Raw genomic sequence first — 26,069 nt, forward strand, 5'->3', positions numbered from 1 at the left:
CTTCTGCTGAGTCCAAAAGAGAACTAGAGAGAACACAGAGACAATGATCCAGAATATTCTGGCTTTCAAGCATTTCAAATATTAACTATTATGTGTATTGATGTTATCAAATCAATAGAGTATTTTTTATGTGTTGATTTTAAACTATCTTCATTCAATTTATAGGATGGGATTATTTTAAAAAAGAAAAATTCCCATTAAAATCTGTCGTTTCAGAGGGTATGAATTTATAATTTGAAAATAAAGGGTCACACTTCTGATTGCAAATACAGTAGAATCTTTGCTGAAAATAGAGTTAATGAAAATGCAATCTGTCTGCATTCACTACCGAGTGCTTTAAAATTGCATTTTCAATTACTGTTGATGTAGTCTGAGACTATGTAAATAAACACACAATACTCAAGACAAGAGGTACATATTCTTCAGAGAAGGTATACACATCATTTATGAAGATATCTATAGTTTTCACATCTTTCTCTATTTCAATAAGTTATAAGAAGGCAGTAAGGGTACTTACTCCTGTTATGTAGCGAGGTCTATATTGAATAGTTCCAAATAAACCAAGGATGACAATAATAATATGTACAAAATTTGCCAGGATAGGTGCCCACTGATATCCAAGAAAGTCGAATATTTGTCTCTCCAGCACACAAACCTAGAATAGCAAAACAGGACAGACAGATCAGCACATGGACAAACATCACAGTGGTGAGAGAAAACAGGATCACACTGATGTTATATAATTAGCAACTAGAACTCTGTTATGATATCTGTCGTTTGTCTTTAACAGTAAGAATGACATTTTCAGGTACACTTCAAAGGAAGACTGTGTCAGTGTTGATCCACAGACAGACACAATCCTTTCAGGGATGATTCTGTGGAGGCATCAAGCAGTATTCACAAGATGTCATCTGTGCAGTCACAGGATAAATTACGTTGTCAGGTGCACTGTCAAACACTTGAAGTCATCAACCAGCAAGTCAGGGAAGTCCACACGAAGGGCATGTTGATAGGATCTGCTCAAATGTCACTATATAAGTTGGGAACAGAACAAGGGCATTTTATATAGAGAAAAAGGAGCTCTCTAACGAGACACTTGGATTCTCTATGTAGACCTGCCTCTAGACAGATGCAGCAGCCTATGTGAGTCATTTCCCTTCTCTTGGTGTCTTACTCATAATTTGTAAAGTGTAGAACTTCAGGTAGGTGTGCTGGGTCCTTCTAGCCCCAGTAATGTTAAAATGTAAATAAATCAAACATAACTTTTGGACATACCCAATTGCCCAAGGTAACAGGGTAGAAGAAGGGCTGCAAAAGGAAATTAGAATGATTGAAAACAAAATATAGAAACCTTATTTTCATTGTTATAAAAGTAAGGCTCCTGCTCCAGATTATGCTACTTTTATCTACACTCCCAATTTATAATTAAAACCTATGTAAAAAATCCAATAAGTGAGAACAGGAAAATGACACCTTCCAAGAAACCAAGCAACAACAGCAACCTGAGATAGGTCAGCCATCCAGAAATGTCATCATATATTGCAAAGTGAGCATGGATAGTTGGGAGGTTTCTCATCAGATCTAACAAAGCAGGTTGTGGGCTTTTTTCTTCTTGCCTGCCCTCAGGTAGAATGGTAATAAGCTGTCTATTCAGAGAGTTGTAAAAGGACTTGATGTTCCAGACCAAGATTCAGTGAAAATTTTCAGCCAAGTTCTAAAGAAAAAGGATGCTTTTAAAATCCCTAAATTTCTAACATCACTATGCTTTAATGATATTTCTGTTCGGAAGGAAATATTAACATTCCAAACAGTCCATGTGCTTTTAAATTAAATACCTGTAGCTCAGTTTGAAGACTTCTTGGATGATCATTATTCCCACTACAGTTCTTTAGCTGAGCAGCACATTTTCTCACCAGGCATTGAAGAGAAAATAAATCCATGACAACTGTTTGCATAACACCTCACTTTCCTAAGGCACACCATGTACCATGTAATGGCTATGACAGTTGCAGTCCAACCTGGTCAAATCTTCATTTTCACTGCATCATGGCAGTAATTTAAGAAAGTAATCTCCCAAGCATATGTCAAATCCATGATTCTCACAAGCATCCTCATAATCGAATCCAATGTTCTTACTGGTTACTACCCACAGACTGTCATATAACTTAACAATAACTCTTATTAACCTTGAACTGTCTTCAAGGAAGCTGAAACACCCCCTCAACTAGTTCATATAGTCAACACTTGGCATAAATGAGACTTATTTGTGACATTAGGCAGTATGGCATGTGCCTTGCTGGAATCCATAGGTGGTACCTAAAACTAAGTAGTCATTCTGAGAGCACTTTTGCTAATCATTTATATAAAAGCTCAATAAAACTTATAACCTTCTTCTCCCTTATCCTATGAATAAACAGCAAACAGCAATGTAAAACAACAGGAAGAAAAATCTAAACCTTATAAATTTCGAGCATCATAACTGTGGGGACACAGCAGGGAAAAAGTACAGAGGATGAAGCACATCAGTCAAACAGTGGGAAATTTCTCAATAAATGCACCAATTATGGAAGAAAGTAGCAGTAGCATCCTTAATTATAAAAAATACATAGATGATAATGTATTTTGCTAAGTTTGCAAGGCTAAAATGAAATTCTAACAACATTCATCAGGCTCTTTTTATGAAAGAACTAACAGTTTCTTATGAGATTATGCAGACATTGAATAAGTTCATGTATAATCTTTTGCATAAAATATTTCTGTTGCCCCCCCCCACTTTTTTATTGGTCCTATCGTCCATCATAGTAGCTTTATCACAGGTTCTGCCATTTAGAGCTCAGACTAGGAAGATATTCTGAAAAATTTAAAGAGTATAAAGGGAACAATTTAAAAGTAATTCAGTCTTTCCTAAGATTTTCTTCCAATAGGAAGAATATTAACTATACGGGAGGCTTTTGGGTAGGGAAAGAAAAAAAACCCTACTGTGTGCTAGGCATTTATGTACTCTTCCTCAGTCATGTAGATACTCAGGGAGGTAAATATGATTGCCCTATTTTTTAGATTAAGGAAACCAAAATGTGCTATGGCTAAATAATTAGCTTGAAGTTGAAAAACTGGTAAGTGGCAGAACAGGAATGTAGACTTCCATGCCTGGCCCCTGTGATATTCCTCTACTTTGTCTACTTTGTTCACATCCGAAACAAGAAGCTTTCATAGGTTATGTTAAACACTATGCTGGTGACAAAATATATACTATTTTATTATCTTATTTATTTATTTTTGGAATAGTGTAGACAACATCTGTGATCATAGTAGTTCAATATCTCATTATCTCATCTTTGATAGAGTCAGAGCTCATGTTTCTTTTTTTTTTTTTTCTGTTTCCGTTTCATTTGTCCTTCAACTCATGTTCTCAGTGTTACTCTGGTTTTGCCCGCAGAACTATCTAATGTATTTTACCTGACTTCCTTCAAGACACCTGATATATAAATGTAGGTATATGGCCTTGAAAAAGTACACTGTTGTTGTTTATGTCTCTATGTTCATTTTATTTAAAAATATGGTATAAGCATTTTTAATTCTTATCTATTTCATTATATAAAAATTTTGGTTCCTTGTGCCTTCCACAGAGTATCCTATTATAACAGTGTAATTTATTACTTTCAATTCTTTCCTACCACAAAGAATTCTGTACCCTTCAATTACTACTTTTACGAAGATTTTATTCTTAACACAAGTAGGGTCTAATCTTTATCAATTACTATTTCTGCATCTATTGATATAATCACATCATTCTTTCCTTTTATTCATGAATGTGACTAATTATATTGACAGTTTTTGTCGATATGCTTTTGTCATTATCCTTTTATACCTGGTGAAATCTGTACTTTGAATGGTATACTATTAGCACATTTTCACTTGTGCTAAATCTTATCTATAAAATTCAAGCAAAATAAAATTTTCTCTTTTTTGCACCTATTAACTGGTCTATAATTCAATTTGCATCTCTCTCTTTCTCTAACATTATTGCAAGAGTTGTACTGCATCAAATGGTAAATGTGACAAAAATTTTATTTAAATACTATAATAAACTGTGAAGAGGCCAACAATTCTCATTCTTCTTCCCCAAAGCCAACCTGTGCTAACATATAGATTTTCAATACAATATTTTATGTACATGTCAGGATATAGACATACAATTATCATATATGTGGAAAAACATTTATATCATTTTTTATTTACATGAATGAGATGGCAATGTAGATCTAACTTTTTACCTTGTATTTCTCATTTAATGATGAGTCATGAAGTTTTTCCATGTTACCACATCCTCCATTCATAGATGTACCTCATCATATCATTATTAGGAAAGCATTCCATTTCATTTTAAGCATTAAATATTAAATTTGTTTCTAATTTTTGGCTATTAATGGCCATGAGTGCCTTAAGTAACCTTGTATGTATATGTCTACAGGCTAAATTTCCCAAAATGAAAATTCTGGGACAATTCAGTCTGCAAAATCCTAAATGTTATGTCAGGTGTTAGTAATTTTATATCTGTCCATCTATCTATCTATCTATCTATCTATCTATCTCTATATATATACATACATACATATATATTACACACACATATGAATGAACTTGAAAAAATAAAAATTGCCCCTTTATTTTGTACACTATAGTAAATGTGAATATTAATAGTGGTTTTTAATATAATAGAATACACTTTAGCTAAAAAAATTTTGAAAACCTTTCTTAAAAGTACTTTTAGTTTCAGTGGAAATAATTGCTTAACAAAAGCAAGTGTGCAACATCTTCCAAATAAACAAATTTGTTGATTTTCAAGCTGGAAGAGACTTTACACTCCTCAATTTACTCATGACAAAACAAGGCCCAACTAAGTAAATAATTTGTTAAACTAAGTTTGTCCTCTTAGGAGAGTATTTAGTGTGAAACAAGTTTGCTTCAAATATTTGCACAGTAAATGAGAAATCTTTGCATTGCCTATGTTTTTATTGTCATTCAACTTTAATACCTGTATATAAGTATCATTTTTCTAAAGTCTAAAATAATTACAGTAACTTTTCTCTACTAGTAGGAGCCTGAATCAGTGTCTTTGAGACATCAGGTTTTGCTAATAATTAAAACCTCTAAATTAATTTTCCTCTCAAATTGTACCATAATTTTATGTTCTTAAATTTTAACTTGTGTTTAAGACAAATAAAATGACATAAATCTTTAAACATAGCTTTTGCAAGAAAACAAGTAGGCTTCTGATTCTCTAGTCATAAAATGTTATTTCCTTGCCTTAAAATCATGTTATTAAAGAGAGAGAATAATGAAATGAAGTTTTTCATGTTAAATTATAAATTGAAATTAAACTTATATATGGGCACTCTAGTTCTCCTGACTGTATCTCTTCCCCTTCCAGTGTCTCCAGTCCCCTTCTGAAATCTGAACTTTCAGATACTGTCACAGCTGAAAGAGATGTACTTATATAATATATGGTATATATGCTTTATTAGTGCATAATAGTTATATATAACATTGGGGTTCATTTTGAAACAATCATATATAAATGGAATATAATTTTCTCCATTTTAGACCCTGGTGCCTCCTTTTCCCCTCCTTTCTTCCTTATCCCTTCTTACCTTACTCTGCTCCACTGCTCTTGTTTGTATTTATTTGTTTTTTTAATTACTGTTTTATAGCTATACATAGAAATTGAACTCACTGTGGTATATTCATATATATATATACATAGCATAATTTGGTCAATTTATCAGTTCCCCCTTTTCCTCTTTCTCTCCCCCTCCTGCTTCAATTCTTTTCCTTAATTCCACTGATATACCTTCTATTTTTTTGGGATGCTCCATCCACTTTTTTGTCCTTATGTTGGTCTGGCTAGTGCATATCAAAGAAAACATTCGATCCTTGACTTTCTCGGTCCGGCTTAGCATGATGTTCTCCAGTTCCAGCCACTTACCAGCAGATGCCATGATTTCATTCTTCTTCATGGCTAACTTCGTTGTGTATATATACCATATTTTCTTTTCTTTATTCATTCATCTGTGGACAGGTACCATGGCTGGTTCCATGATTTGTCTTCTGTCAATTATGTTTCTTTAAACATTGATGTGTTTATAGTGTACTGAGATTAGTATTTTCAGATAAATAACGAAGGAGTTTGATAGCTGGGTCATATGCTGGTCCCAATCCTAGTCTTTTGAGAAATCTCCATACTGCTTTCCGAAGTGGTTGTTACTAATTTGCGTGGAGGGAGACTTGTTTGATGAATGTGTCCTTGTTTGATTTAACATATTGTGAATCAAGTATACTGTAGTACAATGACAAAAGAATAGGCTTCAACCCTCCTTGTTTCCTCCATTTCCATCTTTTCTCTGTATACCTCTCAACTGTGATAAAATCAACATTTTTTTAAAATCTGCCATCGAATAGTTAATCACAAGAAAAGTTTCCAAGAAAACACTAGTAATGATTTGCATAAATTCAAAGGAATCAAGTACTTAAGTTTGTTACATAAGTACATTTTCTTAAAAGTTTTATTACTGCTGCATTGTACATGGTGTTTGTATTGAATAGAATTAATAGGTCTATTTAAAGATGCAATGTGTCAAATAGTTAATTTTAGTCTTTCCCCCACTTTTTGCTACTATTTTCATTTATATGTAATTCTAAATATGTCACTAATATCCTAGCTGTTTTGATAACAAAATCATTTATTATTTCTCACAGCTGTTCATTTTGCATAGTAATTTATAACAATTTCATAGTCAACACTCATGCTATAAAAAGACAAGCTGATGACTAGCATATTATACTAGTTTTTTTAAAAAATAGAAAAGTCTTCTAAAAAGTAACACAATAAGTTTACACAAGGGCATTGTTCGCTGTTGAACTTACCAAGTAAGTAAGTATGAATTCTTCACCCTTGATCTTCATGTTCACAGGCCAAAGTTTATAAACATATGTGTGCATACAATCAGTAAATGTTACTTGACTTTCAGAAGTGTTTATAAAAACGTTTAGATTTTTCTCTTAGTAACACTTTATCCCAAATCTGTGTGCTCTGACAGAATAAAGAGTGTGTCTGGGTACTGATATGACAGTTAATAAAATTTGTTGAGTAGTTATGAAACATAAGGATTTTACTGTGTTAAGCTAATTATAACTTTGAAATCAACTCATATACAAGGTTTACTTATCATTTTATTTATTTTTACCCATGAGTTAAATTGATGCTCACAGAGGCTAATGTATATGAGATCATGATTGCAGAACTGAGATCAAACCTTGGCCATTCTTATTTTTAGCCATAATCCATTAACAGCTGAACATGGAAGGATTCTATTGGTGTTGATCCATAATTTTTAAGAATCTCTACCCGAATCCTAACCCTTCCAAATTCATTAATCAATTAAATATTAGAGACTCTTTGTTCTTAGATAAGATAAAAGATCAGAGATATAATAACTGGTATCTACTTTTATGTATAACTTTATGGTTTTCACATTCACAGAATCATTATAAACCTTATAAAGTAAGCATACTTATTACTATTTCTCTATTACTACAAATTTTGCAATTCACAGTACAGATGAGTTCACAGAACAGAACATTTTTTGAAAAACATGAACTGAAAGTTTCTGCTATCAATGCAGTTAATAGAATAATATTCCTGGGAAGTCACAACAAAATGACATTTTTCAGGAGTTGTGCTGAAAAGTAGTTTCAAACCTTCATAGCCTACGTCTCATTTATTAAGTTTAAAGTCTCCATATACTTATGTGAAATGAGCTAAAAAGATCACAGTGCAGGTCCTCTTGGAAGATGGATCACTGTTTTGATTTCTCCACAGAGTCTATAATTTTACTCAGTGGAAATCTAACTTCCCTGAAGAACCAGAGCACATCAAAATGACAGCTGCTCTAGATAGTTTTCATGGCTCACTCAGAGCACATGACAGGTTAGAAAGTGTAATACATCTATTTGACCTTGGATTTCTAGAATCTTCACAATAAAGTCTTAATTACATCAAGACTGAGCTAATGTATAAATGATTTAAATATTGAAAACAAAAAAGTAAATACCTAATTCCCAGAAAACAGTCAATATGGACTTTAAGATCACATACTCTAGAAGCATTTATGGAATATTGTAAGTACTGAACAATGTAAGACATTATCCCAGGCCTTAGTGAGAAATGGGAATGGAATGAACAATGCCATGGTCACATCATCATGTAACCTGAAAGAATTCAATATTACTATAAGTTATACTAATATCTGATATGAATCCTTATTCATGAATTTATCATTTTTGATTTCTTTGTTATGTGGTTAATATTACCAAGACACAGAAAAGAAGAAAGGGCTGACTACATTTTAATAGGGTTCTTTAGAAATTGGGTAGAATAAGCTCATCATCAGCAACAACTACTTGTTCATTACTGATTTTGTATTCATTGAGAGCTCAATAAAAGCCAAACAGCAAAAATAGCTTGCAGTGTTCTTATTTTCATGTATCATATGCTATTGCTTTCTCATAGCAAATAGCTTTCTCTAGAGAAAACGCTATTGCTATTTTTTAACAGCACAATCATATTAAACATATTAAAGCTGCCATCTGGAGAATTTGAAACTTGTCAACTAGGTAAAAATGCAGATTTTTTTCTGAAAAGCTTATATGGAGTCCAAAAATATGCCTTATGTATCATTATCAGAGAAGCAATACACAGCTAGCTTTCAGTTTTTGTCTTAATAAATATTTGTGTGCCTTTGTATAAATTTTGATTTCATGAATTCCAACAAGGTAAAATGTCACATGAATACTCCTATTCTCCTCCCATAGCTTCCCTCTCCTTATTTGAAGCAGTGAATTATTAGCATCATTGCCATCAACAGACATGCTGGTGTCTGCCCTGTTTAGCAGACATTTAACAGGCTTATAGAGGAAAGCATGTATTCTGTAGTTGGGAACAGACGGGAATGTCATAGTGACCTGCATGCTGGTGTCTTCTCCATCTCCTCTCCCTCCCATCTGCTCTTTCCCTCCTCAAACCACAACACCAGGAAAGGCTTCAGGCCACTTTTTCTTTGACTAGAGCAAGGTAGCTATATGGAAGATGTCAATCAAACCTCTCAAACTCTACATGATGTCTCTTTCATAAAATTCAATTTCATATGGATGGAAGATGAAATGACAGCCTCACTTACTCTGACTGCTAAAGGCCAATCAAGAGTTGAAATGAAAGCAGAAATGTTATCAAGATCACTACCATGTACTGACAGTCACTGTGGCGGTGACTTATATCAGAAATTGCAACTTGGAATACAAGAAAATACCATTTCAGATGGCTGCAGACATATTTTAGAATTTGTCATGAGGCTTACAATTTTGGGCATGGTAAATACCATGTCTTCTGTGTCCTATATAGTAACCATGTTATTGAATTAAACATAGATATGGAAATGCTTTTCTGAAAAAGGGTATTCATAATGTTTGTTTTCCTGTTGACAGAAGGTGACTGGAGCAGTCCATGGGTGAATGCAATAAGATATGATACTCTCTATCAGCTATAGGAGTTCTACCATAGACTCTATTAATGCAAGAGAGATAACTGGTACAGGTTCAAAATGATAAATTCTGTCAAGCTATAAAACACATTTCATACTTTTAACTTGAAAATTGAAAGCATTGCAAACACTGCTAAATTTTATACATGATTTCTTTATCCATATGCACAAATAATTGTAAGCAGTACTACTACTACTTATAGGATTTTTCCAGGCATTTTGAAAACATGAGATTATTTAATGAGGGTAGGCAATATTATGTGTTGGGAAATATTATCTACACTTTAAAAATGAGAAGACTGAGGCAGAGAGAGGTTAACTTGACCAAGGTTATATGGCTGTTAAATGATCAAGATGCTTTATTTGTCTAGAGTCCAAGCTTTGGACCACTATGACATTATTTCCAAGATGATATTAAAATACATATTCACATGTAATACTTCTTATGTAGATCATATGTGTTTATATGTACAAGTTTTTAATGTACACAGATGTACATATGTACTTCATTTTAATTTCAAGTATGATTGGTTTTAATTCCATGAACTCATCATGACATGTCTTTTCAATAGGCTCATTATAAGTTGGTGAAACAACAAAAATAGCAGCTAACAACATTTTTTAAGGAATAAGGTTTTTTTCTACTTTATGGAGTCCTCAGCATGATACTACATTGCTGCGTGACACTGCCAGTCTTTATCTCCCATGACACACTGTTTCACTCCATTGGAAGTTAGACAATACTTTCAAAGTGACTGATAACTACTATTATAAGAAAAGTTCAGGGTGTTAAACTTCTTTAAGTAGTCCAGTTTACTTATGAGATTTCCAAGCAAAGAACTTCTTACCAATATGAATATTCTATTGAGATCCTAGGCTCAAAATCATGTCATAGAAGTTCTATAAATGTTTCAAAAATAGTCCTCTTCTTAGACTCCAACCTTGTACGTGTGCTGTGGCTAGGTGAATTTTACACCTATCTAGGGGCAGCTGTGCCTGTGTCTGTCCTCATTCTCGGTATTTTATGTTCATATAGTGCCTGAGGTAAACAAAAACTTAAGCTTACTTAGGTCAGTTGTACTACTTATCATTACATTATTTAATTATGTCTTATGCAATGCATCTATGAGTACAAAAATATATTTTTGGTAAAGAGTTAAATTTAAACATATTGAGATGCCTATACAAAAGCATACTTTCTTTATTTGTTAATTTCTTTTTTAAATTTTAATTTGTTATATATGACAGCAAAATGCATTACAATTCAGATTACACAAATAGAGCATAAATTTTCATTTCTCTGTTGTACACAAAGTAGAGTCACACCATTTGTGTCTGCATACTTGTATTTAGGGTAGTGATGTCCATCTCATTCTACCATCTTTCCCACCTAAAAGCATATTCTTTCTGTAGTTAAAAAAGGAACTTATAAATATCCAAAAGAATTTTCTTCCTATATGATTTTACAAGTGTTTATATTCTTACTTTTCTGTAAAGAAATAAACACTTAAAAATACACAGACCATAAATTAAGAATTTTTTAAGCAAAATACAACCAGTAATCATTCAGAGTCTTTACTCCTGAAACAAGAGAAATCTTTTATAGTTTGAGTTAAAATAAAATGTATCATACACACACACACACACACACACACACACATCACTTTATAATCTACTGTCTTAAAGATATTTTGGATTAACTGACCAACTAACTACTAGTTTCAATATCTAAAGAGAATGTATTATTGCATCAAATTGTGGTACCAAACAAATTTCTTTTATTTCTTTGTACTAAATCATAAATATACTGTATTGCTTCATAATCGAAAATATTCAAATAATTATATGGAGCCTAGTTTATGATGTTGTTTGAAGAAAACACATTCTCATACTTTGGAGCAAATAGAAGCCAGGAGAGAGGTAGTGGTCAGCAGTCTTGACTTCATTCATAAAAATTTTTAACTTTTAAAAGCTTTAACTTTTTATAGGTACCAATGATTTTTTAATCACTATGTAAATAATAAGAATCCTCTAGATCCATTTGTTTTGTGTTTGGCAATCTTGGGAATAATTACCAGGTTTTGGAGCTATTATTTTTTAAAGAGTTCTAAATAGTTCTGACCTTTTCGAAGCATATCATGAAGATTCATTTATTTGGGAAATTTCCTGAGCTGAACATTGTGTGTGTGTGTGTGTGTGTGTGTGTGTGTGTGTGTGTGTGCGCGCCAGAACTGGAAGTTTCAAACACACACAAACAAAACAACAATGCTGAAATGTTCTTGCTATCTTTGTGTAATTCCCTTATGATTAGGCTGGAATTTCTTAATTCTTTGAGTATGCTAATATAAGAGAAAGATAAGGCTAGAAAGATAAAGATTCAGAAGCCTTTATATTGTAAAGACATGATCATTAAGTCCAAGACACTGTGTGTATGTGTATATCTGTGCATCCATATAAGATCCTTATCCATATCTGGACCTGGAACTGATGGCTGACACCTATTCTTTGTGTCCAGTTGTGTCAAATGTTAAAGTAACAGGTGTTTATAAAATTCTTTGATATCTTGAAGGTGTCTTACCTCTGTTTTACTGGTTACGTGTCTGGGAGAAAGGCTGGCCAAATAGTAAAATGTTGTTGCAAATAGTTTTAATTAAATCTGTCTTATGTTTTAAACTCTTAAACAGTCTAAAACTATTAATCTAATTTGAAAGAGTTAAGAGAAAATATCAAAGTAAAAAAAATAAGTGTGTGTATCCATATATATATAGTACACACATAAACACACATAAGTCATAAATAAATAAATGAATAATTTAGTAAATGTGAGAAATCAATCACACCCAAGAATATGCATAGAGCTTAACATAATAGATACATCATACGAAAAAAGTCAGTGAGATCTATAAAGAATTATTTGACAGTAAATATCTTCAAACTGCTTCTTTATACAAAGGAATGTTATTGATATCATAGTTTACAGATTATGGCTAGTTTTTTAAAAAATATAATATTACATTAATTTATGCAAAATGTATTTTGCTACACATGCATACCATCAATAGAAAAAATAACAGCTGAAACCACTTCTCAAAAAATAATGGAATTTGCAGCTACTTTGCCTTTTTAATCACGGGAGTGTTTTTGGTTGTTGTTTGTTTGCTTATTTTTGAATTTTCTCTGATTGGTTTTATTTACTTCGCTGATTGTCACATTTCACATAGCAATTTAAAGGAAACAATGTCTGTCCCAAACTCCAGACAGGACTCCAGTCAAGCTCTGCCTAATCCATCATTCCTCACAAGGCTTGGCAGGGCCCATATCACCCAGGTGTTGTACTCTCCTCCCACTTTCCCATCCCCACTTGCTTGAAGGGGTATGATTACTTTGCTAGATCAGCAAAGTCTAAATCCTCTGATGCAATTACAGTTCTGCAAATGCACAAAGGAGCCAGTAGCCTCATGGTGGGAATTAGAATGCACCCTGGTCAGTAAAGCACCATCTATTAATTACTTGCACTGATGGCTTCTCTGTAAGAAAAGAATCATGGGTCTTTTCATAATAGGAAAATAAAATTGCCTTCAGCTCCTCTCTGTTATTTTTTTTTACAAAATAACTTGACAATTTTAGGCTGTTTAAGTGTATCCATCCTGACAGTTCCAAGTTTGAATTACACTTTTAAATTCAGTAGATTTTACAAAAATGATATGTCGTGGAAGTCTTACATTTACTTTTAAACTAATAGAGTATAAAAAAGTATTGAAAATAAATACATGGAAATAATATATTTGTATTCTAATATTATTAAGATAATAATAATTCTAAAATGTCCATATGTTTCAAAGATTATTTACAGTTTTGGAAATAATCATGGTCGAGATATTTCTTGAAAATTCAAAACATGAACTTATTATATAGACAGGCATGATGAAGAGTTTAATGAACAAAATAAAAACATATTTTTCTATTAATTTTACAAGAAAATAACTGAACACCACAGTCTCAATGAATCCTGTAAATTTATAATTTGAATATTTAGATATATTTTTTCTACATTTACAGATCTATATGTAGATGGTATACATGCAGTTTATGAACTTTTAATTTGGATGTGGACCTGACTGCACAAAATAGTAATACCAATGACTTCTACCAGCAAATACATTAGGCAAGTTATAAGATAAAATTATGACATGATTTGTACCTAGATTCTAGATATATTGAGTTTGGATTGGTGCTTTATTAACAATTTTTATGTGACTGGTGCACAAAAATTCAAACGTTATTGTTATTAAATATTAGCCCATATTAGAGTGGATATAAATTTAAAATAACAACTAAAAATTGAAAACTATATTTGGATGCTGACCTATTTGAGAACTTACCAGCAATCTTAAAACTAATGGGACTAGCCAACTACAAAACTAATGGGACTAGCCAACCTGCTGGTCAGCAACCTTTCTCATTGTGGTTCAATCTCATTCCAAGTTATTGAGTATTGTTGGTTTCCACATTTCACCATGTAATTTAAATTTAGTGATAGAGGAGGTTTTATATCTATTTTATGGGGCAATTTCATCAGAAGTAAATGGCTGGTTGTAATAATGAACTATAGATTTTTTTTCGTATATTAGATTTATTTTTAATTAGAAAAGTAACTTACCATTGCCCTTACATGTAAAATCAGGTTTTAGAACTATATATGGAAAGAAGTTAATAATCTTTAATCAACAGCCAATGTTTGATATATATATATTGTCAACTATGGCTTATCATTGTACACAAGGGTCAGGTGAGGTTTTACAGCTTGACTTCAGTATCTACTCAAGATGTCCTGGATGGCACAATGGTATATGAGTGTATACAGAAGTTGTTACTGATGAGAAGCAGCTGTTTTATTAAAAATGTGTAATTTAGGATTCAAAAAGAGAATTAAAATACATTATATTAAGTAAAAGTTGAATGTGATTTTTTTACATAATTCACCAATTTTGAAGAGCTTCTCATTTTGCTTCACCCTATTATACACATATATTGATAGTCTGAAAATTAAAATCACCTTTTATTCTGTGAAACTGTGATTCTTGGACCAATATATACTGGGGAAGTCTAAAACTTTAAACCTCTCTTTTTAAAGGCCAGGAGACATATTAAAAGACAGATCCTACCCACAGGTGATGCTTCCTTCATGCTGTACAACAAGGTACATTTTTCATCAGTTCTTTTTCAACATTCCTGACAATCTATTGGTCTTGTTTACTGAGACAACTACTTCCAAATTGTCGTTTTCCATAGCTTTCACATCAGAAATGATGACCCTCACCCATGAATCATTTGAAAAAACATAGATGGCTCCAAAATTTGGATTTCACTTTGTACCAAATGATATCATGCACATCTGAGGATGACTATGACAAAGAACTACATGTCTTAAAAGAGCAATGGGACACTGACAACATTTGTTAGCCTGTCAGATGGTGTCACTTATCATTATTAAAAAAGGAACAAACATCAGACCTTCCGCAGGAGACATGCTATGATCTGAAACAAGTTCTAATGCTTGCCTTCTCTAGGCTGTTGGCATTTCAGAAAGTGAAGATTTAACCACATGATGATATTTTTCCTTCTAGACAAGATATATATGTAACTTTGTGAAATAAAATATTCAACTCTGTGAAATATATTAACATGACCACTTTGTAAAACCAAGAGTCTACAGAATGTCTCTTTGAATGATAGGAGAAATATAGCATTGGGTCAAGAAGACGAAGGTTGTCTCAGTAAACAAAAACAATGGACAAATGCTTCCATTTATACACTTTTGTGTGATTCTTTTTTTTTTCCATATAGGCCATGTAGTTGTTTCAATTTCATCCCAGTCTTAGAATTTCATAGCAAAAATATCCTAAAGAAAACTAGAGCTTCATGATTGCGTGATTTTAAAAAATCTAAAAAATTCAAACTCCAGCAAGAGATGTTAATAAATAATAAATTCTGTGTAAATAATTACCTTGTGACTAGCTCTATGTACCTTTAATATGTAAATATATAAAAACAAAGAATTTAGCCATCATGGTTACTTAAATCCTAGAAGTCATAATATTCATATCTACAAAATGGGTGTGAAAACTGCATTTCTCATAGAATTTTTATGATGTTTGAATGAGACAGGAATTATAATGAACAACATTAAGTAGTTAAGTAGTTGTTCAATCAATGCTTATGACACCCCTCTGTTTAATTTTATGCCTGTTTATAAAAAAAAAAAACAAAAACAAAAAACTAAAGGATCCAATAGTTAAGTAACTTGTACAAGGTCATGGAGACCAGAAGTGAAACCAGGCCAAGGAACCCAGACTGTGACAGTTCCAGTCACAGCCCTACAGTTTTTGATGTACCAGGGAAACTTGTCATTAACCTAAATAGTCTCAAAGTCTTTGGTTTTTTTCTTTCCGAATCCATCCTCATATGACACAAAAATGACTTTTTCCCAGCCCATAAATTCTTCATAACTTTCAATTTGTTTTCACTAAGTTCAGACATTCAAATTCATTGTCGTATCTGATAACACCCTTTAGCTTTTGCCTGAAGTTCTCATTCCACTCACTTGATATGCTTGAAACCAGAGCCTAAGTTATTGAGGAATGACAACATCTTTCCTCTCATTCCTTTCTACTTTTTGATATCCAGTGTCCATGTCCTGAAATGAACTTCCTATTCTACCACAGAAAATAATGCCTACTCCTCATGGTCCTTATCAAACTTCTTCAGTGAACAGTGAACCCTGCAGTTTTAAGACAGGTAAGCGACCTTCTTGTGTGCTGCTTACTGCTCAGATTTAACTTGATATATAGTCACATCCCCCTGATCCCCAATTATGAGTTTACAGTTCTCTTTCCTCATGGATTCTGATGCCCTCCAGAATGGCAATGGAGTTTGATAACATTCTTTGGTGATAGGTGCAGAACATCTGGCAATTATCTCCCACTTGCAGGCACTTACTCAATGTCTATTTGCTTTCCGTATGAAAATTATCAAAGTACTATATTAGCAACCAGTTTAACAATAATAGAATAAAGATTTGTGGCGCAACTGATATCTTGTCAAGGCACTGTGACAGGTGTGAATAGGAATGATTAACATTTGGCTTTGCCCTCAATGAGAAGCAAAGTGGCACAGGTAGATTCACAGTTATTTTGATGTGTTCTACTAATACAGTATTACATCAGATCATAGACAAGTGTACAGGAAGGATCTTTACCCAGAATGAGGAAGAAAAAAGAAGCAAAGATTTTAAGACTGTTTACTCCCCAATTGCCATTTAAATTTTCATTACTAATGGGGTAAAGTGCTTTCTATTTCATAGCTGCAGTTTAAACACATCTTGATATCTTAGTCACTAAGACTGTTATTAAGGAGGTTCTATCATGGTCTGAGGAATCCAAAGACGTAAAGCAGATGGAACTAGTCCTGTTGAAGTATGGATAATTTGATAACACCAAATAAAAAAAAATACATAATCATGTGGAAATTTGTCAGTTTGGCAAACTTATCAATGAAAGCTACCAAGACAAGTCAGCATGCTTAGATGAGTAAGAGAGAAAGTAAGAGAGAAAAAAAATGAAAAACAAAGGAAAATAACTAGACTAGACTGGGCCAATGTCTGGTTTACCTCAGTTTGAAACATTTTTATGACATTTTTGAGCTCAGAGTTTGTGTCCGAGTCCTGAAAAACCACTAGAGCCAACATTTTATGATAATTTCCTGTTCTATGAATGTTCAAAATGCCTACACATTTACAGATAAACATGTTTCTGAAACATGAATTTCCTGAATGCAATCCTCTCTGGTTCATCAGGGTACTTCTCACAGTGCCGAGAACTTCATCTCACACGTATTATGCTCAGCACAATTGCTGAGTGTTGAGTGGATTTAAGTTCAAATGTCAAAGTCAGAATTTTACTTCTCAAAATTCTTAGGCTGCAGCACAATGAAAGGAGATTTTACAGAATTAGAATTTAATGGGTCTCAATTACATTAGCATTTTTTTTCATAATAGCTTATATATGAGAGCCTATATATGTCCTTGTTCCCTTGCAGGCTATTTTCAAGACAACAGCCAGAGTGATCCTCCTGAAATGTAATCAGATCATGTCACCCTCTGCAATGTGCCAACAACTCTCCAATGACCTCATCTCAGAGCAAATGGGGACCCCTTGAATAACCTGTGTTCCCATTAGATGCCTTACCAAACCTGCTCACCTTGGGCCTCATCTCCTGTGTTTTTCCTGTACCTCACTCTACTGCAGGCAGCCAGGTCTCTTTCCTGAACCTCCCCACCCCCTTTCCTGATTTTTTAACCCAGCAAGCATAGTCCTGCCTCAGTATTTTCACATTTTGTCTTCTCTGCCTAGAACTCATTTTCCAGATACCCCTGTGATTTAATCCTTCACTTGAGTTTTTTTTTTCTCAAAAGTCATCTCACTTTCTCATGATCTACCTTTTTTATTTTTTCCTACTTTCCCTTCTTTCTTTCCAAGGTATTGAACTTAGAGTCTCACATATGTTGTACTAGTGAGTTAGTGACACCCCGCCTCATTGAGTGAGTTCTTTCTGATCACTCTAAGTTACAAACTCACATGCACCCTGTGTTTTGGACCACCCATTTCTGCTCTACTATGTATTCTTAGCATTTATCAAACTCTATCATACCATTATGCATTTAGCCTTTTTAATTTGTTGATTTGCTGTTTTCCCCACTAGAATGTGAGCTCTATGAGAAGTGGGATGTTTCTCTTTGGCTTATTAATACATACCCTAGAACAAATCTTGATATATCTAGAATGTGAGCTCTATGAGAAGTGGGATGTTTCTCTTTGGCTTATTAATACATACCCTAGAACAAATCTTGATATATCATAGCTGCTCAATATATATTGCTGAAGCATTAAATAAATCTCAATTACATATGTTTAAAATAATTAAAGTGTTAAAGATAAGAAAAAGCACTTGCCTGGTATTCCAGTGATTTATAGATGCTACTCTAACTCTAACTAGCTATGTAATTATTACTAATCACTTGGTTCATTATCTTCAACAAAATCATAATCAATGAGAGTCAATGAAGAATATTAATCATTAATCTGGTCTAGCTTATGCTTTATCAGAAAGCAAACACTGCTTTGTGTAAGGATATCTTAATCATAGAATGGCACTTCATATATGCTTTAGCAATGATGAAGGGGAATAAGACAGAATGTCCAGAGAGAGCACCCCCCCAGAGGCATAGGTATAGCACAGTTGGATGGTTTCCTGCGGAGACTTAAGGTGAACACACTCTGCCATAGACTCGAGTTTAAAGGTACAAGGACATTTGTCTCCTGGTCTGTGGTTTTCTTTCTTTATGATTTTTAGCTCTCATCATTAACAATAGTGAGATCAAGTAGCAACTGTACCAAAAGCATGTTGAGTACTGACCCATCTTTGCCAACCCCTTAAATAATATTAGTTGATAACATATTTTAAAATATCTGTTTCTTTTCTTCCTCTATTTTATTTTCCATTTTCAGTTCTCCATTCTGCACATAACCAGAACTTTCATTTTTGCCTCAGGGAGGTGTATGGAAGTGGTGAAATTAGAAATAGCCAGTGAGAACTTGACAATTTGTATTCAAAAGGCCAGTTTTTTACAAGACATGAGGGTTGGGTTCTCTTTGTCCTCACCCACAAAAATACTCACTACATCAGCACCAAAGACAGGAAGAGCTGCACCTGGAATGCAGGGAGGTCCAGGATGAGATAGGGTTGCATGATTCCCAGAACACAGGAAAAGGTGCTGCTTCTATACTGTGACACTGGTTATAAGGTAGAATCAGGAGATAAAGATGTCTGAGAAGGCTTCTAAGAGGATGGTGCACCACAATATGTCTTAGAACCAGGAGAAAGCAAGTGGACAGGAATGACAGATGTCTCTGGACCCCATTGGTTGAACAGATGGCTTAATGCCTAAAAGTAACTCCTCTCCATGGCTGTGGTGGAGGCACTACTACAACATCTGTCTTGATGAGCTCCATAGCTCTAACTTGGATGGGAGGCAGGGCTCTATTCTGGGTTTGCAAAGTGCTTCCACAGAAGATTGATAAAAATGTTAATTAACCATTTATGTTAACCAAATAATAGATATTACTGACAATATCTTAGTACCACATACATTATTGGAACCTTGGCCAGGCTGTAGGGAAGGGTGAATTCCCTGTAGGACCAAGGCTAAGTGTGCCAACAGGCAAGCAGAATGAAAGTTCAAACAGAAATTAAGTTGTTTTCTGGAAAATGAAGAATGTATCCCTTGCCCATCTGAGAGTCACAATACTACATGTACACTAGTTAGCTTCCCTTGTGAAACAATCCTGTTATTTTCACCATTTTATAGTTGAGAAAATTGGTGCCTAGAGAGGTTAAGTAATTTGCCTAAAGGTCTGGCTGCTTCCAAAGTTGTGTTCCTAAAAATCTCTGCCTCATGCAATTGCAAGTCTTCTCAGATTTATACTATTAGATGCTACATAGTTTCAAGTTATTGGTTTGCCTTCCACAGTTCCCTGGATGTCCTGAAACGGGAAACTAAGAAAACATATTTGACTAAATCAGGATGTTAGTTGTTGGATTATTTTTATATTTATCATATACTTGAATGATAACAACAAAAATAGAATGAGTGAATGAATGACACTTCCGTCAAAATATAAGTTTTAGATCTTTTTTTCTTTTGAGGTAGGGCATAATTAAACAACCAAATAAATAAATAAATCCATAGAGTTAGGAGGGCACTCTGCACTCTGCTGTCTGGATTCCAGCCCCAGATTTATGGCTTAGCACCTGTGTGACTTGGACCAATCTAATTCCTGTCTCCACTTCAGTTTCTTTCATATTTAAAATGAGTATCACTATAGCACCTATTTTATGTGATTAAAATTAATTAATACAGGTCTGGTTTATAGAATACTGCTGGCATCAAGTAAATGTTTTTAAACTATTTTAGGTTTTAAAGCAGAAATGTGAATCTATTTCTTTTTCACACAAATTTTCTCATATTATGGAAATGTCAATAGACTATTCCAGTTCTTATGTAAATCTCATGTTATATTTTATTTCAAATGGGCTTCCTTAAATGGTTGAGGAAAATGAAAGTTTGCACTTATATTAATAATTCCTGACTTTACACTCAATTAAGTATGGTATATGTCAAGAGAAAATACTCTGTTCGGAGAACACTGGGTGAATAAATTAATTCCAGTTGATGCAAGGGGTAAATCCTATACTTGAGCCCATAAGAGTGAAAAGAAGGTTGAGCAGTGTGATCTCTGAAGCAAATCCTAAACCACAGACCTGGAACCTGGTTCAGTCAGTTAGGAATTTTGTCAATGGAGCATTTTCAAAAAGATCATGCAAGAGCAACCATGGCTTGAGGGTAGAGATTTGCAGAAGAGTGTTTTACCCTTTGGTTTGTTAACCATAGCAAACCAGGGATGATAAAAAAACATTAGCTCAATGTTTGTTGGCCATCTGCTTTCATCCATCTTGAAAATGAACTGGATTTTTTTTGGATGACCAATCGGATCAAGGATGTGGAAACTGGTCCTCTGGAAAAGAAACCCACCCAGTGACATAGCCTAAGAGAAAAACATTTGCAATCTTAAGCACAGGATTCTGCTCCTCATTTCCAAAGGATCTGCAACTTTTATATATTGCATGTACTCTGTTTCACACCTAACATTTTACCAAGGAAAAATGCTAATTTTGACAAGGTTTACCCCAGGAAGAAAAACATTATGAAGAAGACGTGAGGATGATTTCTACTCTCTTGACACTTCCACACATAAATCTCATTGGCTAATGTTTATTAATGCTTACAGTGTACGAAGAGTCTGGAATATCTTCCTGTACTACTCAAGAGTTCTATGATGTAGGGTATTAAGTTGGGCAGAAAAAGAAACTGAAGCACAGTTGTTTTAAATATACTGTCTAAGATCAAACACTAAAAGAGATTTTTGAGACTAAGATTTGCCAAATACCTAAAAATATATAATCTAATTCCTGAGTTACCTATCTATGGGCTCTAGATGGCAAAAGTGATTGCTTACATTTAAAATTAAGCACACAGTGCCTAAAATTCTTCAAAAAAGGCTATGAAATACACATACATATGCAGGTAATGGTCCCTGAACTATCTCACTTTTCACAGAAATATATGACAAAAATTTTCTTTCATCAGAAACTAATGCAGTTTTCCTAAGATAAATTTGTGACTGGTGTCATTAGGTGATGACCTGGTGGATGTTTTTCAGCAGCAACATTTCCCTACCTTCAAATCATCTTGCCTAAACGATGATGATCCTAGACCCCAAGGGTTAACATTTTCTTTTTTGCCAACTGACTTGATGAGAACAGGCTAGCCTGTTAACACAGCAAGGGGCAATTTCCCTTGAAAGCAAGTGATTTAATTGGATACCTAAAATCAACTTTCTATTCCATATGCATCTGTTCAATGGAGAGAAGTTTGCAAACTAAGAAGATGAGTTTCTGTTACAATTGATAAGGCTTTGAGAAGCAGCAGACTAAGCAAGGAAAAAAAGCTCACAATATGCCAGCACCACAGATTATCTGTGACTTGAGTAGACAAAAGAAAAACAACAGAGACTACATGATTTCTAAACCAAAGAAGTAAGAGCTAGCATAACTGGTTATGGCTAAGGTTATGGCTTCAATTATGGTTTGAGCAAATAGAGATTCATATGGTTTGTTCGTGCATCAATGAGCAACACAAAGGACTTTGAAAATTCAGCTCACAGGCTGTGATAGACTTCCTCTCATTTAGTATTCATAGGTGAGACTCTTGTCCTCTTATTTTCTGTTTGTAACAAATGTATAAAATGGAAGCTTTCCTTCTATAGCTCTATGACTGGTGGCTGCATGCAAAGGCAGTATCCTCTGTGAGCTCAGAGGATCATCTGATTATCCAGCAGCTGTGCCTCGTTCAGAATACCAGCCTGAATTAACATGCATATTATCTTTATAGAGTGAGGATGCGGTCAACCCCTTTGCCGCCCCCACCTGTCCTGAGGTTGACACCATTGAAACAAATGTTTGATATTAGAGAAGTGTTCTTCATTCTTAGCAGACTATGGAAAATTCACATATCCTTGTATATGAATACATAGACATTTCACCAGCTCCCAAATATACAAGCGTGAAATGGCTGTCATAAATACAAATGCTCTTAGTTGTACACAAGAAGGGGCCAACCACATTACCAGCAGAATGTCTTCTTGCATTTTATCACAGCACTAAAATATGCAATTCCTTTCCTTGAAAAAGCACCGTTATGGGCATTATAAAGAAATGAGCCACATTGAGGTCTGAGCAATTATCACCCTGGAGGGAAACACACTGATGCAATTGAGCAGGAATAGCTGTTTAGACAACCAGACTCTACTAGTTCACCATCCAAGCCAACGGGCCTAATTCATCACCTGGCCTCAATTTTAGGAGAAGTCTATTTAGGTCTAGGACTAAAACAGGGGACTTAACGAGAAAGCCTATTAAGCACAATAAAAAGCTGACTATAAATAGAGGTGACTACATTAGAGTAATAATTAGATGTTCATGGGGAGATGAGGCATATGTTAGGTTATTCTATTGTTGTGTGGTGCTTTTTTGTTGTTGCTGTTGTGGTCAGTAAAGCATTTCACTATTTTCCATCAAATATTTCAACATTAGATCTCCAAATGTTTCAATATTTAAGTTTAAAGATGGGGAAGCAGTGCTTAGAGGAAACTGCCATCAAATTTTAGTGTTCTTATAATGATGAAGTAATGCAATAAGACTTGCAAGTTCTTCATGCAGGACTTCTTCATATTCAAATAATTATCTCCGGCTGCACCATAACTGTAATGGTCACATCCTCTCAGTTTTGGAAAGCTCTCGTTATTTTGGCTTCTACAATGAAACAATGAAATAAAACCCACCACAGGAGAAAAAGAAGAAACACAAATCAATATCTGCGATGCTGCTACACTTTCCAGGCCTTTAGAAATATAAGAAGAAAGCTATTCACCATTTCCTAAAAGCAGTCTCTTTATAAAACAAAGTACAATATCTGGCAGATGTTTGCCTCACAGGAATGCCCTGAACCATCAGCTATATTTAACAAAACAAGAGTGAGAGTTTGCTAAATTGGGAAAATCACTTCAATTGAGAATAGAACACTTAATAAAATAACCATTGCACATGACAATAAGTACAGGGAAGATGATATAGAAAGGAAAGACAATTTCAGAGTCACACAGTGCATTATCAACATGTACTAGGATGAAAATACGGATGTTTTTACACTTTCAAGTAGCATCCACAAGCCATCATGCAAATTTTATAATGAAAGCTATTAGAGGGTAGAGAAGGTTTGCTTCTGATCTTCAAGGTAAATAGCAATGATTTGCGCTCTCTCTCTCTCTCTCTCTCTCTCTCTCTCTCTCTCTCTCTCTCTCTCTCCCTCCCTCCCTCCCTCCTTCCTTCTCTCTCTCCCACCCTCCTCACCGTGACATAGAGTACTATTGAATTAGGGATGAGTTAAGAAAACCTCAGGGATTCCTCCAAAAATATAACTCCATTCCTGTCTTATTTTTTAATCACTTCATTTGGAGAAAAATAGTATCATTTCTATTTGGAAAAAAACACGACTTCTTGCAAAAATAATAGGTACAGAAAATTATCAGAATTAGAAGGTGAGGTTAGCAAATTTGTTGTATGTGAAAGCAAAAGATATTCACTGTCATCAACATGTGACATTTTGATAAAAGATGTATTTACATAGCATTCTTTATCAAATGCTAAAAATAAATTTTGTGAAATGTGCAAGCTATCCATACTAAAATTCATAAACAGAGAGAAATGTTCAATCTAAATAAATATATGGAAAGACAATATTCATGAACTACAAAACTGTATTGTCTAAATATGAACTATTTACAAATCTAACTGTAATTCATCATAAAATCAATAAAAATAAAGATTGTTTTCCTTTTTTTATTCTAGAGAATCTGAGAAATACAAAAGTGCAAGAAAAGCAGATAGCTTTGCTTTCATAAATTTTATTCAGCTAACATAAAATACTGTGTCAAACATTGTTCTAAGTGCTTTAGAAATATGAATTCATCTAATCCTTATAACAAATTTATGGATTAGATATTTCTGCTACCCTTAATAAGAGATAAAGATATAGAAATATGAAGAAGTTAAATAACATATCTAAAGTCCCACTGAGGACCAAGCTGGACCCATTCTGCATTATTACTTTGAATCTGTCTCCTGGACATTATTTTATAGTTTTATCTTTGTCTAACCTGCTTACTTCATTACTGTGTTTTTAACTTTAATCATTGTATTTTAATTTGACTTTATTTTATTCTTTTTCAGCTCTGCTATTCTTCAGTCCCTCATCCCTTGCTAACATAAATAGTCATATTTCCTATTTTGTTATTTCTAATACCTGAAGTCTATGTAGGTCTGTTTCTCTTGTTTACTGATTTCTGCAGGTTTTGTTATGTTGTCTTATTTTCCTGGTGTTTTCAGTAAGCTGCTCTTTTTACTTTGAAGTGGATCTGTGGCAATTAGTTGATAGGTGGATAAAGTTAAGAATTTACCAGAGATTTTTTTTTCTTTGTCCTCTGGGGAATGACAAACCTAGGATCACTTTAAATTCTCCCCTGAGATCATGCCTCTGCCTGCCTCCAAAAAGCAATCTTAATTGCATTGCAAATTGACAGGTAGCTTTGTATGATTGTGAGTTCCCAAAGTATACCTGGTCCTCCTATCTCAACACAAAGACTGAGACAGCAAAGTTTCCTTGTTCTCTCCTGTGTGACAAAGGCTTTTTTTCAGTCACCATTATACAAGAATACAGTCCCCAGGAATCTAGCTTTTTGTGATATCTCCTATTAGATCCCCTACATTTGACTGGGTTTTAAATTTTATTCTCTGTGCTGAGGTAGCCTTTAAAGTAGAAATTCCAGTTCATGAGACCATCATGTACTCTCAGAATGAGAGCTAGTCTGGGTCCTTACTCTACTTCCATAGTTCTAACTTCCATTTTGCAGTGGTCAACTTTGGATTCCTGTGTGTGTGTGTGTGTGTGTGTGTGTGTGTGTGTAAGTGCACACACATATGTGCTGGAACAATATGTATTTAAATATATTTTTAGTAATATGTTTTATCAAGCACCTTATTTCAATAACAAGAGTTGTTCAGGTTAGATACTCTACCATGCTAGTAAAAAATGGAGAACTTCTTTTATCACCTTGGTGAGAAAACCTGGAACGTGGCAGATATGCATAAATACGATCCATGATTTAATGATCCAATGCAGTGGGTGGGATTTATGTAACTAAACCCTTATACCTCAGCCCCCAAAGACTCTTATGTCCA

The 26,069-nt window shown here is 34.0% G+C and overlaps 1 protein-coding gene across 3 annotated transcripts in view; it reads right to left on the minus strand.

Moving 5' to 3' along the window:
* The window catches only part of Nkain2 (sodium/potassium transporting ATPase interacting 2), a 954,384-nt gene that overhangs the window by 508,587 nt on the left and 419,728 nt on the right, over positions 1–26,069 (minus strand). For all 3 annotated transcript variants that reach the window (XM_078019252.1, XM_078019253.1, XM_078019254.1), the window contains exon 2: positions 518–655. In XM_078019252.1, the coding sequence (XP_077875378.1) occupies positions 518–655 (138 nt within the window). The remainder of the gene's footprint in view (positions 1–517; positions 656–26,069) is intronic.

Source organism: Ictidomys tridecemlineatus, chromosome 8, assembly GCF_052094955.1.
Source record: "Ictidomys tridecemlineatus isolate mIctTri1 chromosome 8, mIctTri1.hap1, whole genome shotgun sequence".
In the NCBI taxonomy this organism is placed as follows: domain Eukaryota; kingdom Metazoa; phylum Chordata; class Mammalia; order Rodentia; family Sciuridae; genus Ictidomys; species Ictidomys tridecemlineatus.